Genomic DNA, 18,615 nt, shown 5'->3' with positions numbered 1-18,615 from the left:
TAAAGAGCGAGCCGAGTTGCACCTTCGAGACCAATTTGAATAGAGCATAAACTTTCATAGGCTGTAACCTACTTCCTCAGACGCTATTACTGCAAATGGCCTTCTGTTGCTTGCTGATAACAGCGAAGGAGCCCAGCTGCAAGCAGGGAGATGCTTGCCCAGGGCCGGCCCTAATGTGACGCTGACTGAGACAGTTGCCTCAGGTGACAGAGCAGTGATGGGGGGGGAGCTACTGTTGGTCTCTGCCGCTGCTCCAGCACTCTGAATTTGAAATGGAGGGGTGAAGAGAGACATTGAGACACTCCTGCCTATTCCTCCCTTCCCTACTCCTTCCGCTCAATTCTTTTTTTAATCCAGGTATGGGGAAGAAGAACAGAAACAGTAGCTGGTGCAGCATCAAGTAAGGAGAGGCAACATTTAACATAGCAAGGAGTGGGGTGGCAGTGGTAGTAAGTGGCATAGAACTTCAGGGCAGGGGTGGCCCTTGGGCAGACTCTGCACCATACGACCTCTGCCTATGAATGGCCTACAACAGTGGTTCCCAAACCTTTTAGGTCTGGGACCCATTTTTTAAAATGACATTCTATCAGGACCCTACCTAGCTTTCTGAGACTTAAAAAAAAAAAAGTTTCATCTGACCAGCTGCTCAAGCTTGTTTATACCTTTTTTATTATGGGGAGGGGCACCTTCTGGAGCATTTACTGAGCTCCACATTCATCAGACCAGATCATTCTTGTGGCCTAGACAGGAGTAGAGGCACATTTGCCTACTCATGAGTAAACATGTACCTGTAGCTTAATTTTGCTTTCTATAGGGCTCTTCTTTCTATTTTGCTTGTGGGGAGGGGACTTTCCTTCTCGAGTGTTTTTGGGACCTGCGTTCATCGCTCTGGAACCATTCTGGTGGCACTGAGTTCCTCTTGGCCTTCCCTTTGGGATGGACTACGTTCTCCTGCTTGCAAATAATTGTATGCACGTGACTCCGTTTCACTTTCCATAGGGATCAACACATTTTTCTTGCTAGTTATCAGCTTGTCAGTTTCATGACCTGCCAACAATCAGGTTGCGACCCACCGGTGGATCACGACTCACAATGGCCTACAAGAAACTCAAACGGAGCCTGAAAGTATGGAGCCTGCAGATCTTAAAAGTGATTTCACAAAGAAAAAAACTGTGCATCCAACTATGGTTGGCAGAACGGAGGAGTTATTCAGATGCCACTTCTACAAAGGATGAGCCATTATGGGCAAAAAATAGACCAACCCAGTGATGCCCAGGGCAGAGTCGTTTACAACAGCAGAGAGGACCAAAGCCATTAATTAGTGACACACAAAGAAAAGCTGGAGAACAAAGCTGGTTTGGAGCACCTCCAAAGATCACAGGACATTTATTGCAAACCGACCCATCATTAATACAGAAAAATAGAATTAGGTTCCCATCCAGCCTTCTCCGGCGGCCAGCTGGGGCTGGAAGGCAGCGTGGTTACAATCTCTGAGAGATCCGGTTCCAGTGAGGCAGGCCAGCACATGTAGGGAGGGGTGTCTCCTCCCTCACCAACCTCGATAGCAGCAGGAGGCCCTCAGCTGTAGATCTGGGTAAGGCTGAAAGGCAGAAGGAGTTCAAGCCCATTAGAATCTCAGATTTCTGAACAATATCGCCAATGACTGAGAAGCTCTTTAAAACTGCAAGCCTGTAAGCAGGGTTCTGTTGTCGTGGTTTAAACTTTTGTACAGCGTCTATGTTAAGAACATAAGAAAAGCCCTGCTGGATCGGGCCAAAGGTTCCACTAGTCCAGCTTCCTGTATCTCACTGTGGCCCATCATATGTCTCAGGGAGCACACAAGACAACAAGAGACCTGCATCCTAGTGCCCTCCCTTGCATCTGGCATTCTGAGGAATCCTACATCTAGAACCAGGAGGTTGCACGTACCCATCACGGCTTGCAACCTGTGATGGACTTTTCCTCCAGAAATTTGTCCAAGTCCCTTTTAAAAGGCATCCAGGTCAGACGCCATCACCACACCCTGCGGCAAGGAGTTCCACAGATTAATTACACATAGACACTTACTAAAAGATTATACTTAGGGCTACAGAATAGGGCATCAAACCATTGATTTGCACACCAGAAGAGCCCTGCTGGATCACGTCAAAGACAAAGTCCAAGTCCCTTTTTTCTACAGTGACTGATCAGATGCCTCTGAGCTGCCCCACAACTGAGCGCCGAAGGCCCCCCTCCCAACCACTGCTCCCCCAGCAAACGGTGCTCGGAGGCCTCTGAACTTGGGGGTATCTGAAATGCATTTTGGTTTCATTTCAGTCTCAAAAACCTCCCTTGCTTTGCTTCAGTCACCTTGAACCGGTTGAAACCAGCACAGATGATCATCATAAACTCTTAAGACTATACTCTACCTGTGTAAGAGTCAAGATTGCATAAAATCGTGTTTAATGCTGCAATATATATTTTATTTTCCTTTTGCACACAAGAACCCCATATCCTTCAGAGCTTTTGCCTCCTTCATACGAGCAAAGTAAGAGACTTAATCTCACCATTCTGAATCCCCCTCCCCCGGAAACTTCAGCTCAAGTTCAAAGCAACAGAAGTTGCTCAGTTTGGTTTCAGTTCTGGATGACTGACAAAAAAAATCTGAATAGGTTTTTGGGGTTCACATGGTTCAACTTCCTGCTCTGAAGAGAGCCCCAGCTGTAGCACCATGGAAGTGTAAATAAATTCCACATTCAGTTATTGGGTGCTTCCAGCAAATCTACACCTGTTTCCCAAAGTTTGGGTATCATTTGCTCTATTTCTGAACTTCAGTCTGCCAAAGAATTTGAAGTTATAATCAGCAGGAACCAGAAAAATGGAGACTAGGAGGGCTGGGAATACTGGCCAGGGAGAAGACAATTCCTTAGGGATAGGATTACAGCTCAGTGGTAAGTACCTGCTTCGTATGCTTGAAACTCTATGTTCAATTGCTGGCAGCAGCACTGAGTAGGGCTGGAAAGGACCCCCTTATGGGAAACTCTGACCAGCTGCTACCAGTCAATGATGACAACACTGAGTAAGAGGAATAGTGATCAGATTCAGCAGAAGCCACCATCCGGAAAAATTTCTGCTCATTTCAAAGCAAACATCAGGGACTTTGTGGCTGCAAAAATAGGTGCTAAGACATTTGTTAAGCAATGTCTGGTTAAATCTTAAAAACTGTGGCTCCTAATCTGTGCATCAAGATGCCCTAGGGTGTTGCAAGACACTTGCCGGGGTGTTGTGGGCCACATGCTGCCAGGCAGCGAGACTGCAACACGAGTCTCCAGACAGCGGCAAGAGCCTCAGTGTGTCGGCGGACAGAGCCTCAGTGTGTATAAACCGTGCGCTGCGAAAAAGCCCTCCAGCCTGCCCTGGCTCGCTTACCACTGTCTGGAGGCTTGCATTAGGCCTCCAAACTCGGAAGTGAATGGTGGTGATGTCACCGCATGATGCATTCTGTGTCACCACCACACACTTCTGGGTTCTGGCGTTACAGCAGTGGCAAGTTTGGGAACTGCTGTTTTAGAAGATTGGGGTGGCAAGGGTGCCATGGCACTGGGCAGCATCAGTGGTGGAGTTGCAGGGCGCTTCCTCACAGCACAAGAGAGGCAGTGTGTTGTGGTGATCAGGCCATACCACAGCTAGACCAAAACAACCTGGGTTCAAATCCCTACCCAAACTTTACTGAGTGGCTTTGGATCGGTCACTATCTCTCTGAGCCGAACCTCCTTACAGGGTTGTTAAGGGGATTAAATGGGGGAGAGGAGCCCCAACACCACCCTGGGCTCCTTCAAGGAAGAACAAATGTAAAACAAAGATATACAAAAGTAGAAGGAACTTTGCCTTTCATGACTTGGACCATCATCCTAAATGCACTTACCAGGGAATAAGTCACGTTGAACTCACTAGGACTTACTTCTGAAGAAACATGCACTGTTATATATGGGGCCGAGTTCATGCCCCATGATCAGCCTCCTTACCAGAACTCTCCAAAGGCTCAGATCCGTCCACTCTCCTTGAGCTTAGCAACCAGATCCTCAACAGTCTCCACCTTGACCCCTGCCTTGCGCTGGGGAGGGTCTTCCACGCTCAGCGTTTTCACCCGTGGGGTAAGGTCCACGCCAAGGTCGGAAGGCTTCACAACCTCAATCTTCTTCTTTTTGGCTTTCTGGGAGGGAACATGAAAAAGGAAGAGCAGACATGAAAGCTGAAAGCTGTACTACCCCCTCCCCCTCCCCCCCGCACTGGGACCAGGGTGGGGGCAACATGGTGGAAGATTTGCCCTTCTGCCAGTTTTCTTATCAGCAAAATGTCACATGGTTGGGGGTTTAAGCCATTTATGCAAATAATCACCAATGCCTGCTAGAGCCTAATGCTTCTAGTCCTCATGGAGGCAAAGGTCACACCCAGCAACTAATGCATTATTTCTCAAATAAAAACCCTGGAGGGGTTCTTAGCCCCAAGACAGTTGCCTGCAGTGACAGCAGAGCCCTGCTGTACTTCAGTTTAGAGCTGTACAGTGTCCAGCAATTAAGAGTTTGCTCTGCCAGTAAACCAACCATCCCAGGAAGCCGTTCGCACCATGATGTTGGGCAGAGTGGCATAGCGCGGCTCATTCAGGCGCAGGTCGGCAGTCACCACAGCGGGAAGCTTCAGGCGCACGGTTTCCAGACCCCCGTCGACTTCACGCTCAACCTTCAAGCAGTCCCCGTCCACGGTGACCTCTGAGGCAAACGTTCCCTGCAAAAGGGAGAGGACGAAAAGGATCAGATTAAAAGCAGGGAAAGGCAGGTATTAGAAGCCAACCAAGTAGAGCTCTGTGAGCAAAAGCGGAACTGTGCTGATCAGTGGAGCACTTTTGTCTCTCCAAAAAGTTGCTTTGGAGCTGTGAAGTTGGTTCTCTTGCAGCCTCAACTATTCCACAGAATCATTGCCAAGAATAAGCACACCCAGACGTTTTCTGTACGCCTTGAACCAAACTACCACGACCGTTGCGCAACTCAGTGCAACAAGAGAGTCAGATCAGATTCATTTCTGGAACCAGCAGTGAGCCAGTGACATCAGCTAGAGTGAGTTTGCAGATGCATGGTCCTCCAGGGAGCCACTAAAAGGACAGTGGCCTGAGATGCTGTCAAGAAGCCAGGGATATGCATGAATTTCTCTAGAAATCTGGCAACTTTCTGTTACTCAGACAGACAGCTCAGTTGCTTCTTTCTTTTTCTGTTGTTAAACAGGGGAGGGGGCATGCACGCATTAGGTATGCACTTGATCCTATGCAGGATTACAACAGATAGCCTAAAGAAGCAGTTCCCAAAGCCCTACTCAAACTCTGGAGCCCTGGTAAGTGTTTGTGGGGTGGGGAGAGCACTGCAGCAATCAAGGCACCAGAGGGACCCAGAGGCTTTCACAGTTACCTGGGGGGTTGTGCTGGCCTCTGTCAGGAGCTCCAATAGGAAACCAGAAATGAACTGCAAGCCTCCCAGAACCTCCCAGTGGCCAATGCAACCTCCTAGATAAGTTAAAGAAAACCTTACTCCCGGCAGTGCCACGATTACTGTGGCCCAGTCAGGGCACCCATTCTTGGGCCCTTAAGGGGGAATGGCCCATTTCAGGTTCCCCGGGTAGGTCACGACCCACCAGTTTGGGAAAGGCCCTAGAGGACTCTTTCCTTTCAATATGATACAGGTAACTGCACCTTACATTAATTTTATTTAAGATATTCCTATCCCACCTGCCCATCAAACTATCCAGCAAGGGGGCTTATATCAAAATTCAAACAAGCTACATTTAAACAAGCAGAACGTTAAAAGCCCAGAGTTAAGAAGCAGGACATTTGTGGTTTAGTTCACTGCCCTGGCTAATCTATTCTCATCTGCATTAAAAGCCACCCCAGAACCGACACCTAAAGAAACGAGGACTGATAATGAATACTGCATTGCCTTGTTGAGTTACTTATTGACTGGGGACGAGAAAACAGCTGTCTGTACGGAACAGGGCAGGAAGATATAGCGGGAAGCCTTAACCTCAGACTTTGTAACCGCACTCTTTGTACCCAGACTTGCTTTTCTCAGGTTACACCCTTGCTATGTATGGAAACGAAGCCCTGGTCTGATGATAACCCTGCCTTGTGGTTAGCCGATAATCTACGTGACAAGCTAGATTGTTTTACAAGCATGACCATGGGCAGTTTCTGAGGAGGTCCACCTCAGGAATCTCCCTTAAGTTATCTATGATGAATCTGCAGGATTGGGGGGGGGGGGGGCAAAGTGCGCCATAACCAATTTCATGCTTTTTTACATTATAGTACAATTTGATTTGTGATTTTATGATTTTTTGGGTATTTGTTTTTTTGTAAGCTACTTTGGGTGAAAGCCAGAGTGAAAGACAAGATAAAAGTGCTGCTAATAAAAAAATGTAGATTGAGAACGCATGCGGTGGTGCCATTTTTCCTCCACAGCAGTGCATGCAAATACCAGAATGATCAATCTTGGGAACACTACCTAGCCTGAAAAGGCTTTATGGTTCTCTCTGAAGGGTTGGTACCCTTTGAATGCCAGAGCTGTGTGTGCAAAGGCATCCTAAGAGCAAGTTATGCATCATGGGATATCTTCCATGGGGATCAAGGGCAAAAAAAAAACCTGCTTGGCAAGTTTACCTACCTCTAACGATTCACCTCAACTGCTATGGCCGCCGATATATTTGTGGTATGAGTAACATTTACACCAGGTCTGAGCTTGTCTATCTTCATTAGGAGGCCAACATCCATTTATTCCACATAACATGCACTCACGCTCCCATATTACCTGAGGCCAGTCAAGAAACGCTGCTGCCATCTGCCCTGTCTGGTTACAGTCGTCGTCAATGGCCTGAAAGATAAGCGAGGGCGATCAAGGGCAAGAAAGAAACAACTGTCTCCTTCAGGGCAAAGCGCACCAGAATGCAAAGAGAGCCAGGATGGTGCAGTGGTTTGGGAGACCTGGAAGACCCAGGTTCAAATCCCCGTTCAGCCATGAAACTTCCTGGGTGACCTTGGGCCAGTCACTGTTTGTCAGCTTCACCTACCTCACAGGGTTGTTGTGAGAAGAAAAGGAGGGAAGGAACCATGTATACCATCCCTGAGCTCAATTTAAAGGCAATTTAAAAATGTGAAAAAATAAATAATAAACCCCTGGCCTGTTGACACTGCAGAGCTTGCAAAGATCAAACCAAGCCTGCGGGAATCAGGCTTTCCAACAAAGACAACCGGAGGGGGGAAACAAAATGGGGTGGGTGGCCATGGCACAGAGCTCTAAAACGCTCTCTTGAGGATGGCCTTCTGGGAATACCTGTCCACAGAGAGGGAAATACGTGGCTCACAAGGGGACAACATGCAGTCAGTTCACCATAATGACACTTGAGCAAAGTTGGAGTTTTCAGGAAGACTCAACAGCGGAAGCATAATTCCAAAATTATGGCCAGCCCTTCACCTCTAGTCTTGCTCACCTGCTTGCCCAGCAGCAGAAGATTGATACCCTCCTTCTTGGCCAGTGCAGCCAGGATCTTTGAAACCTGGAAAGGGCCAAGGCTCTCGTAGTCCTTCGGGGAGATCTCCACGTGCAGCCCGCGGTCAGCCCCCATCGCTAGGGCCGTGCGGATTGTCTCCTGCAGGTATAACAAAGAGTTGAAGAACAACCCAGCTACAGGAGACTCTGGGCCCAATCCTATCCAACTTTCCAGCACTGGTGCAGCTGCAATGCAGCCTTGAGGTAAGGGGGGAAAAAATGTTCTCATACCTTCAAGAGGCCTCTGTGACTGCCTCCCCACCACAGGATGCAGAGCATGCCCCATGGGCACAGCTCCATAGGCAATGGAAAATTGGATAGGATTGGGTCCTCTTTCTGCCTCAGAACTTACAGAAATTCCAACGCAGCTTAGTCTCTGCTATCATTCAATCCCCTCTGCATTCTGATGCAGCTTCTGCAGTCAGTGGACCATGTGCTGTTTTGCTTATTTCATGGTATTTATGAGCTGCTTCATTACAAAAAGGGCATTCAATATTACTGCAAACAACCAATAAAATAGAGACTATCCATTAAATATTGAAACATCACTAAAAAGGCAGCTCCAAGACAGAGAAGATAAAATCAAAGCCCAAGTCTCTGTTGAAATTAATACACCTCAACGGCTCTCTTACAAGAATAGAGGGGGGAAAGTGCTGGATCTCCCCTTGAGGAGGCTGTTCCACAACTGAGGGGCCACCACCAAAAAAAACCATGAACCAAGACCACAACACCAATGGCTATGCAGCTGATCAGGCCAAGCACTGGGCCTCTAAAGGCAACTGAGGGATTTGGGTAGGATTGGATGGGTGAAGGCTATCCTTGGGATGCAGCACATCAAGCCTGGAATTTGGATTGGTAGATTTAGATACATTTGGTCTGTCTGTAAGCCAATGAACTAAACACACCACAGGAACATCAAACTTGTTTCATATAGAGGGCCAAAGTTAGCATTCATGGTGCCTGCTGAAGGCCGTAATTCACATCTTTAAGCAGAAAGTGGCATCATTAAGCAGATGATGGCCAGAAAAAAGCACTCTGAAACTCGTTAGCTGCAAATCAGAAGAGAAAATGTGCAAAACTTGTTTGTGTTTTCAAGATATGAGCCCAATTATCAAGCTGGGAGAGCCGAATTAGTATGGGGGGCAGATAAATTGCTTCCAGGGGCTACATCTGGCCTGTGGGACTTATGTTTTACATCCTGGGACTACCATGCCTGGGAATCCAGGGTGAACAATGAAAGTCGGCATTGTATGGGAGAAGTAGCCACCAGCACTGCTACTCTATCGAAAACAAGACCATTTGGTGGGCATTTTGCTCAAATGGAAGTATTTATTCAGCCCTATGCAGGTCAGGCAATGATAAAGCAACCAAGATAACACTATGTTTTGACAACATAGGATACTGGATGCAGCCATTTGAGATTTCTTTCTGGTTCCACTGATGACAACAGTAGAGTCTATGGGGAAGGGGATACCTGTCCCACTGGGAACAAAGCCAAGAACTCACAAACACCCCCACACACACCAGACATATCAACCATATTCCCATGCCAACTGACTTCCCCATATAACCAGAGGCAGTGATTGGCAGCATGGGGGGACAGGGACAGAAAAGCAACCACAGAGGAAAGTCCCATCTTTCCCCCCAATCACTGAGATTGAGGAATGCCAACTGCCGGCAGAGGGGAAGGAGGTGGAGGGCTGTAAAAAAAGGGGGATTCGTAAGAGCAACCCTGCGAGTGAAGGTCACCGGGAAGCGGGAGCAGCGGTGCAGAAAATAGCTGGTGACGGTGGGGCTGTCAAGAAGCCGCTGCTGACAGAAAATAGAGCAGAGGCAGATCTGGGGAGAGGGGGAGGCGAGAGAGGCATGTCTGGACCGGTTACTGGCACAGGCTAGAGAAGCTCAGGCACACGCACAGAGGGAGCCGGACCTTGAGAGATGCTGCAGCTTGGAGACTGCTCTGCATTGTCTGGATGGAATTCAAGACATCTCTAGGTAGGGCTGGGGAAGACACGCCCCCCCACCTCTCAAATCCCTGCAGTGCTGTCCTAGATGGATCAAGGATCTCACTCATGGTGAGGCAGTTTCCCATGTACGTGATAACTGAATGGAAAGGGTACACCTCGCTACAGGACTGCCACCTTACCAATGATGCTCCACAGGCATGGGGGGGGGGGAGGCTGAGGGCATATGAACAAAACCATGCTGAAGGTAAAAAGACCTTGGTAGCACCTGGACGGGAGACTGCCTGGGAGCCCCACACATACTACATTAAGCCCCACTGTGGAAGAATTAGAGCAACGGCTTTTTTAAGAGGCAGTATGGTTTAGCAGGTAGAGCAGCAATTTTCAACATTTTTCTTCTCATTGACCTCTATGATCTTCTCTATGGTCTTCGCCTCTTGGGATGTCACTGCCGGCGGCTTCCAGGACATTCTTCCAGGTTCTGAGGCTTTGTTTCTCGGCAGCTGTCTCTAGTAACAAATTGTCTGTCCTTCTTTCTCTGTCGGCCTTCAGCGGAACAGAGGGACAGACAATTCATTAGTACAGACAGCTGCCCGAGAAAACACAGAAACAAAGCCACGGAATCCCCAAAGAGTTTTCCAGCAATTTTTAACCGCTGTGCTCCAAACTCCAGCAGCACACCTGCGAGCCTTTCACGGCACCCCAACATGCACGGCACACAAGCTGAAAAGTGTTCAGATCCCACCTCCACCAGGAAGCTCACTAAGTAATCTTGGACCAACCACCATTTCTCAGGCTGACCTAACCTTACGACATTGAAAAGATGGAGGCAAAGAACCATGATTGGTGGTCCGAGTTTCTTGGAGGAAGTGTGGGATAAAAAAAAATGTTAGCAATAGTCCTAGCTTTGGTTGAAAGAGACCCAGATTCCAGCCTGTACTCAGCCCATGCACACTGCAGTCCTGGCTGTGAGCCCCATCGTGCACACTGGGGATTACTTCTGAGTAAACACACACTAGATGATACCATCAGCAGCCTTAAGCAAGTTGTTCTATCCTGGTCTTCTCTCCAACAGGTAGAGAGAATTTTAGCAGACAGATTCTCACCTCTTGAATGAAAAGTTACAACTGCCAACATTCACTTTACTGCAGAACTATTCAAGATGCTGAGAGTCCTTTCCTCCTTTGCCTTTGGTTACTCCAAAGCTACTCAATGGAGCCCCCCATTCTCCTTAAGTACCCAAGCTCTCTCTGAGTTGTGTGCATCAGGCCAGGTAGCCCCCTTCAGTGCATACAGACAAGCCACACAGCAGTGGTTTGTCCCCCAAGAGAGCCTGCACTGCTTCAAACCCCAACAGCTGGAAAGGAACTACGGCCCCTTCAACATGCTGCAACAACCCCCACCCCCTCCATGTCCTGCAGAAACTTCTCTTGCATGCAGCTGGTGCCACCTGGTGGGCAGCCTCCTAAGCAATGGTTAACCCAAACCTAGCACTGTAAAGCACTTGACTTAGTATTCCACGTTTTGAAAGCAAAGTCCGTTCCGTAAGCCAGCAGACAGGAAGGAGCCTCAGCATGTTAAACTTGTGCTTCCAACAGCAACAGAGAGGAGATCAGCAATACCATGAGACAGATTGCTAGCTGGAAGACACCTTGACAGCTCTCTTAAAAGGACAGAGAGGGATTGTGCTGGATTCCTCACCTCACCTCCCCCCCCCCCACCAGCTCTGCTCCTGGAGAGGGTGCTTCAGGGAAGGGCTGCACTTTGCCCTCCTACTGAGGCTGAAACAGTCATAGCCAGCACCTTATTGTAACCTGCTTGTCAGTCACCTTTTGCTACGTAAGCCAATCAGATAAGTTTTGGCTGAACCATGGTTTATTTCATATACCATAAACCATAAACTTGGGAGTTGATCCTGACTGAGAAGTAGAGTATACATAAAATTTAGAAAAGAATAAACTGTGTTCATTTGGTCAAAGCCATCTGCATGCTTCACTTGAAACCTGATTAATGTGGAGCAATTGGGAATCCTTAACGTGCTCATCTGTGCTCATCATGCTGCTAGGGAAGAGACATGGGAGAAGAGGATGAAGCTCAGATCCAGTTTCTCCAGACCAGGGGGGAGGTCTGTGGCTCAGTGGAAGAGGTTCAGTCTCTGCTATCTGCAGGTAGGGAAGAGCACAACCCCTACCTGACACCCTGGAGCACTGGCACACGCCAGCCTGCGCCAACACTACTGACTTGGATGAAATACTGGTCTAACTCCATATAAAGTGGCTTTTGAAGACTCCCTCCCCCTATTTGTGAAAGAACATTCTTAAAAATACATAACAGCCTTGCAGGTCAGGGGTAGTCTAGCATTCTGTTTTCAGCCAGGAATTAAGTTTTATCCTAGATGCCACATTCCTCCCCAAAAAACACCACACACACACACACACACACGCACGCACGAACACACCCCTTTGCATAAAACAAACCATCAAAGGGACTGAAATTGACCTAAGCAGGAGAGAGGTTACGGGTCAGGTGTAAATGCATGCCTGGGAAGAAAATATGGGGTAGGAGAAAGATTAAGTAGCAACAACTGACTGGGATAAAGCAGCAATGACAGAGGAACATATGGAATGATTGTGAGATATTATCAACAGGCAAGGCCACAGACAGATCCCAAGAGACAAAAAGATACTCCTAAACTCTAGTCCTGCTTGATAAGCTTCTCTCCTTTGCCCTGAATTTTAGCCCTGGGGGATAAGAATAGGCCCTCAGTTTGGCTGTACTTGTCGTAAGAGGCGACTAAACAGCCACCGGGTAGATGGGACTCCTCAGCCTGGAAAGGCAGCTCATCTTAGAGAAGGAAAACTCTGATCCCAAACCTCCACTGCCTTGTGGCTACATCCAGTTATGGAAAAGGCTTCAGGAGTCAACCTCAAGGCAAAATTCGGAGCTGGAGTCCCTGAGGCAGTTCATGGCTGAACACACTCACATTCTGGAAACTCCTGTGACGCCGCTGGAACCAACTGTATTGGCCTCTGCCTTTCCATTGGACCATTTCAGCGATGTGGAGAGGGGTGATTTGCTGCATGGGTAACAGTCTATCCTCCATATCTACTTTACCCAGGCTTCGCGTACTGGAGAGGACACTCTGTTCCAGAACCACTATTCAGAGACTGAAGGATGCCAACAGGATTTTCCTGAATGTCTTCTTCTCTCCTCTAGGAGGCAGCACCCTCACCTGACACTGCTGTGGCCCACAGCTGACAGCCACCACCTCGGAGACTATCTTCTTCTCCTTGAGGCGGACAGCCTCTTCCACGGCGATCTCGCAAAAGGGGTTCATAGAGTGCTTGACCCCATCCGTCACCACGCCTGACTTGTCCGGCTTCACCCGCACCTGTGAGAGAGACAGCTCTGTAAGGGAAGTTGCTCCTGGAATTGGGGCACAAACTTACACGGGCTGAAATTCCCACCCTTCTTTTGGGCATGTAAGGAAGTGGCTGGATGCACATAAAACCAGGAGAAGAGTCAATGCCAAGCCAATTGGATATATGAATGACACCAATATATAACTCCTGTAGGAATGAATCTCCTCCCAACACCTCTGTTTTTTGAACAGCCATGACGGTATTCCATGTTTCTGTCATCAGCACAAATGACTTGTCTAAGAGTTGCATTGTAGTAGCTAAGAGACAGAGACACAAATCAGGACTTTCTCAGTTTCAACCTTTCCTCTGCCATACTCAGTAGGTGGGCCATAGGTAAGCCCACCTTCACTGTTCTCCATCTGCAATACAGAGATAATAATGTTGCTTTACCCTGCAGTGTCGTTGTATAGACTGCATCAGGACAACACATGATAAGCACTTTGCGTACTCAGAAAATGGACTATACAACTGTTATGAACTGACAACAGAAAGAATTTTAAGGCTGTGTTATTATCCCCCTGTTGCAGTTGGGAACACTGAGGCCAAGAGAGAATGGCTTATCAAAGGCCACTAATGATTTCATAGCAGAGGTGACATGCAAAATGAGGAAACCCCAATTCACAGTTCAGTCTTACAGCCATTAATTTAGGCCAGCTCAATATATAACCAACACTAAAACCTACACTTCCCCTCACTCCCCCCCCCCAATTTTTAATGGCAATGCAAAAAAAAAAAAGTCAGGGAGGTAGAGCAGGATATAGGATAGAGCGTTGTTTCTCAAACTGTGAGCCAATTTCAGGTGGGTTTCATTCCAATATTTTATTTTAAATATATTAGACTTGATGCTTCCATGGTATGTAACTGCATTTGGGGAAACATTACAGATCTGTACTTTTAAAAGACTACTATGTATATACTTTTGATAGTAAATGGGACTTACTCCTGAGTAAGTGTGGGTAGCATTGCAGCCTAGGTTGGTTAAAAATTTTCCTGCTTGATGATGTCACTTCCAGTCATGACATCACTTCCGGTAGGTCCTTACAGTTTCTCATTCTAAAAACTGTGCCCTGGTGCTAAAAGTGTGAGAACCACTGGACTAGAGAAACCTTTACCCAGCACGTAATGAGTCTGTGGAACTCCTTGCCACAGGATGTAGTGATGGGGTCCGGCCTAGATGCTTTAAAAGGGGATTTGCCCACAGGATGTGGTGATGGGGTCTGGCCTGGATGCTATAAAAGTGGATTTACCCAGCGCGTAATGAGTCTGTGGAACTCCTTGCCACGGGATGTGGTAATGGGGTATGACCTGGATGCTTTTAAAGGGAATTTGCCAAGCATGTCGTGAGTCTGTGGAACCCCTTGCCACAGGATGTGGTGGTGGGGTCTGGCCTGGATGCTTTAAAAGGGGATTCACCCAGCATGTCATGAGTCTGTGGAACTCCTTGCCATGGGATGTGGTCTGACCTGGATGCCTTTAAAGGGGGATTAAAGGAGGGAAAATCCATCACAGGTGACAGGAAGCTGGACCAGATGGGCCCCCTTCGGCCTGCCCCAGCAGGGAGGGAGGGGGGCCCTTCTCAGGGCCTCATGCCACCTTCCCTCAGTGAACACAGCACCCAAGGTGCCACTCAAGGGCAGGTCGCTCCCCCTGCCGGGGCTGGCCAAGCACCTCCAAGGAGCCCACACAGCAGAGGGTTAAAGAAAGGCCATAAAACCCCAAGGTTTGGTGTTTCAAGGTAGACTGCTCCTGCACATGCAGGCTCAGGAGCCCACGTGGGCCCTCGGTGACGTCAGCACGCAGGAAGTGGACTGTGCGTCATGATGTCACTGTAACGTCAGGGGTCGAAAAGACCGCTGGGGGGGCGAGCGAGGATGAGAAGGGCAACAGGGAAGGAGCCTCAGGGTGGGAGGTGGGGAGGACCCAGTAGTCCGAGAGGGACGCACCTTCACCGCGTAGTCAATCACCCGCTTCACTCCCACCATCGCCCTCAGCCCGGCCGCCGCCATCTTGCGTCCCGTTCACGGTCACCCTTACCCAGCCAATCAGAAGCCGAGGAGAAGAGTCCAGCCAATCAGATGCCAAGCGGAAGAAGCCGTCTTCCAATCAGAGGGCAGAGTTCATCTAGAGAGGCGTGCCCGCATCGTCCAATCGGGAGCCGGCTTCCAATTTTCAACAGCCAATCACAACAGCGCAGGGGACGGGGCGTTCAGCAACAGGGCGGAGTGATGCTGGCATGTCTTTTTGTAGTTCATCGCATTGAAAGGCAGACTAAAAAAACGCTAGAGTCACGTAGCTGCTGTGGAAGGGGGATTCCGGGTTCGGTTTTGTAGTAATTTTTTCACTGCTTCCAAGTAATGGTAACAAGTTTAATAATGATAGGCATTTTTTTTTTAAGTGGGAGGGGGTGACAGCGACCCTTAGAAATCTATGGAGGGACTCAGGATTTTAGCACAGCTTCAATGAGCATTAAAATTGCATTGCACTTTGTTTCCCAAACTGTGGGTTGGGACACACCAGTGGGTCCTGAACCGATTTTTGGTGGGTCACAAAAACATTTAAAAAAACACTTTGCAAGCAGCCTTGCTTGGCCTGCAGAAGAAGCTGGAATGCTAACCTGTGGCATGTGGTCATCTTCATACCCCCAAATTAAAACATCACATTTTCCTATTTCTTTTCTAGTACAGTAATTCCCAAACTATGGATTGGGACCCACTGGTGGGTCGCAGCCTGATTTTTGGTGGATCGCCAAAGGGTGATGGAAAGATCACATAAGTAATTGCCTCAAGCCCTGAAGCTATTTCAGAAATCAGATGTTATAGTCTCTATAATTACCCTGCAAACAAGGATCTGTTTTTAAACAGGATTTGAACTGGATTCGTACCCTACATGGTATTTGCCAGGACTCAGTGTTTAAATGGGAGCTAGTATCTACCCCACAGTGCAATTGCGGGTTTTCCCACCAAACCATATACCACATTGTGTCTGGCTGCAAACTGAGGGCGTATACTGGCCCATGGCCTGACTTTTTCAATGAAGGTAACTATGTCCTTGAATGGCTGGACACACTGGACATTGATATTTGATCTAGTTTAATGGTTTTATAAGTCAATGTATAATATGCCATACGCTAAATAAATAAACCCTGCAAAGAGCTCAGCTTCTGCAGTTTGCAAGCATGTGTAAATATAGAGAGAGAAAGTTTGAGGGTCTTTTCCTGGTTATTATTACTTAATTAATAAATAAAAATATTTCTTTCTAGGCCTCCCTTTTTGAAGTCTGCTGAACCTAGGTGGGTCCTGATAAAGTGTCATTTTAAAAAGTGACATTTTCCCTGCCGTGCACTTTGGGCATCAGGATAAGAAAGGGGCAAGAATTCTCCAATAACTCTCCAGACAAATGAAAGACATAAGATGAGCATATCAGAAAAGTTTATTAAGGGGTAACAAAGAAAAGATGAAAAAAAGACAGTACACAAACCCAAGGAAACATCAGAGGCTGCATTCTCTACTGGGAGTTCTCTCCTTCCTCTTCTCCTGACGAGAACGACGCCACCATACTCTGATGTCATCGCTCGTCACTTTTCACCTGAGAAAAACAGACTGTGCCACCCGGTGCAGGAACCTGAACATAGAGTGATGTCTGACGTCTGATCTCTGCCAGGGAGATGAGCTGCGGCACCGAATCCTGTCGCTACATCTCTTTTATCCTGATTTCCAAGGCTGGCATCCCATTGGGTCTGGAGGGCACATACGGTGCGTACGTATTCGCTTGCCAATGCTTGTATATCCGGCTGCTGAATTCACACGACTGGAGTTGGCACTGGAACTTCTTTCTTCAATTTAGGGTGTCCATAGTTTGCTGAAGCCCCTGCCATGTCCTCTTCCAATGTGTACAGAGTCGTGCAGGTGGGAAATGTGTCTGCAAACATCTCCTCCTCCCATCTCTTTGCCACAAAGTGACATGCTCCTACAAAGCAAAAGAAAACTGGTTGTAGCTGGAGGGGGGAGCCCCCCCCATGTCCAAATAAATCAGTCTCCTAGGAGCTGCAGTGGGCTGAGTCATCAGAGGCCTGACCCTCCCTGTCTCTATTCCGTCACTCTGAAGCTGGGGGATGCTGTTTCCAGATAAAGGGTGAATTGATGTGCTTCAGCATTCCTGGATCCCAACGCTGATATTTTCCTTAGCCATGGCCCCCTGCTTTCCCTAGATTCAGCGCTTGACAGGGCTAGCCTAAGATCACCTGGCTCTCAAAGAGGTGTGCCAGACACCCACCCTCATCCTTCTCCTGCTCTTTGAAAAGAAAGGGGAGAACAGTGGAAGAGGATGTACAGAGTGGTGAGCCAGAGTGTCTCTGACACTGTAGCCCACAGTCTTCCCTCCTCCACACCTCCCCTTCTGCTTCATTCTTTTTCCTTTTGAAGTCAGAAGAAGGATGGGGATAGGGAACAGATGGTGATGGATAGCAGGTACCCCCTGCCAGTATACCACCCTGAAGCAAACATCTCAGTCAATCTCCTGGGCAGGTGGACCCTGGTAATTGTCAGAGAAGGACAACGCTAAACCTGGGGGCACTTCCTCATAATTTCTAAGTGAAGCATACTTGAGTATAGCTCTGCATTCCTCAGACAAAGTGCTAAGCCTGGGGCCAGCCCAAATGAAATTAGTGAGACTCTAATAGTCTCTAACATGGGTACAGTATTCAGCTGTCTGAGACCCTCAGTTTCATGTTAGGGAGCGTGGAAAGATAGTAAGTTTCTAGCCCAGAAGAAGACTGCATAAGACTAGCAGTAATTGAGGGTGAAGCTGCAGTGTCTTGCCTTTTCTCTGGGCCTTACACAACCAGAGTAACGGAGGTATGAAAATTAGGACAAAATTATGCAATGTTGTCTAATGGACACTGTGCCCAGGTAGCAGAATTCTGCTCTGTTTGGCTTGGAATTTGGGTCGTGACCTGTGCAGAAAATTTGATTTTCGGTTTTGTGTGGTATACACACTAAACACACACAATGGCAAGTTACACTGTTGTTGCGCTTCAAGGCTGGGTGTGTTGCTATTTTTGGGAAATTTGCTTTCAGCAGGGTCAACCTGTATGTGAGGCCAATTGAGGCTAGCGCCTCAGGTTGCAGATTGGGGAGGGGCTTGCCTGCCATATACCCAGTACTACTGCTGCGAAGATAGAGCTGACATGGAGCCCCATCCTTAGCCTTCCTCAACCTGGATTCAGGAAGGTCTCCCTTTTGTCAGTTTTGTTTGTACCCACCCCTCCATTGTGTTGAATGTTGCATCTCATACCTGCCAAAGAAACCACAAAGACAGAGAGCCACCCTGGTGCCAGAGACCACCCGAGGAACGTGCTGGGCTCCTGGGTCGCGGATCTCATGTAATTGAAGAGGCCCATCCCTCCTGAGAAGCCTGAAGGACAAGAGCCAGTGAGAGAGGGAGAGTGGGAAGGAGAAGGGGTTAGGTCTGTGTCCACTGGTTTCCAAAGAGGTCAGAGAGTTTCTCTTTTCCTTGACCCATCTTCTCCCCAGAATCTGGCGCAATGGCCAGCCATGCTTGAAGAGCAACAACAGTGTAAATGCACCTCAAAACAGGAGAGGGAGAAAAGCCTGGGAAGATGAGCATGGAAGGGGGGGGGCTCACATATATGTTTACACATACATC

At 48.1% G+C, this 18,615-nt stretch overlaps 1 protein-coding gene across 1 annotated transcript; it reads right to left on the bottom strand.

Moving 5' to 3' along the window:
* Nucleotides 1-1,353: 1,353 nt before the first annotated feature.
* Nucleotides 1,354-14,981, bottom strand: ETFB (electron transfer flavoprotein subunit beta). Its single transcript, XM_066638869.1, has 7 exons — nt 14,895-14,981; nt 12,762-12,920; nt 7,507-7,665; nt 6,828-6,890; nt 4,606-4,764; nt 4,005-4,192; nt 1,354-1,600 (listed from the first exon to the last, which is right to left on the bottom strand). Exons 1-6 carry the CDS (start codon nt 14,955-14,957, stop codon nt 4,022-4,024), a joined length of 774 nt encoding a protein of 257 aa, XP_066494966.1. The 5' UTR covers nt 14,958-14,981; the 3' UTR covers nt 1,354-1,600; nt 4,005-4,021.
* Between the last annotated feature and the right edge of the window lie 3,634 nt (nt 14,982-18,615).

This window comes from Tiliqua scincoides, chromosome 10 (genome assembly GCF_035046505.1).
Source record: "Tiliqua scincoides isolate rTilSci1 chromosome 10, rTilSci1.hap2, whole genome shotgun sequence".
NCBI lineage: Eukaryota > Metazoa > Chordata > Lepidosauria > Squamata > Scincidae > Tiliqua > Tiliqua scincoides.
Note: the sequence above shows the minus strand (reverse complement) of the source record. Positions and strands in the feature narration are given on the sequence as shown.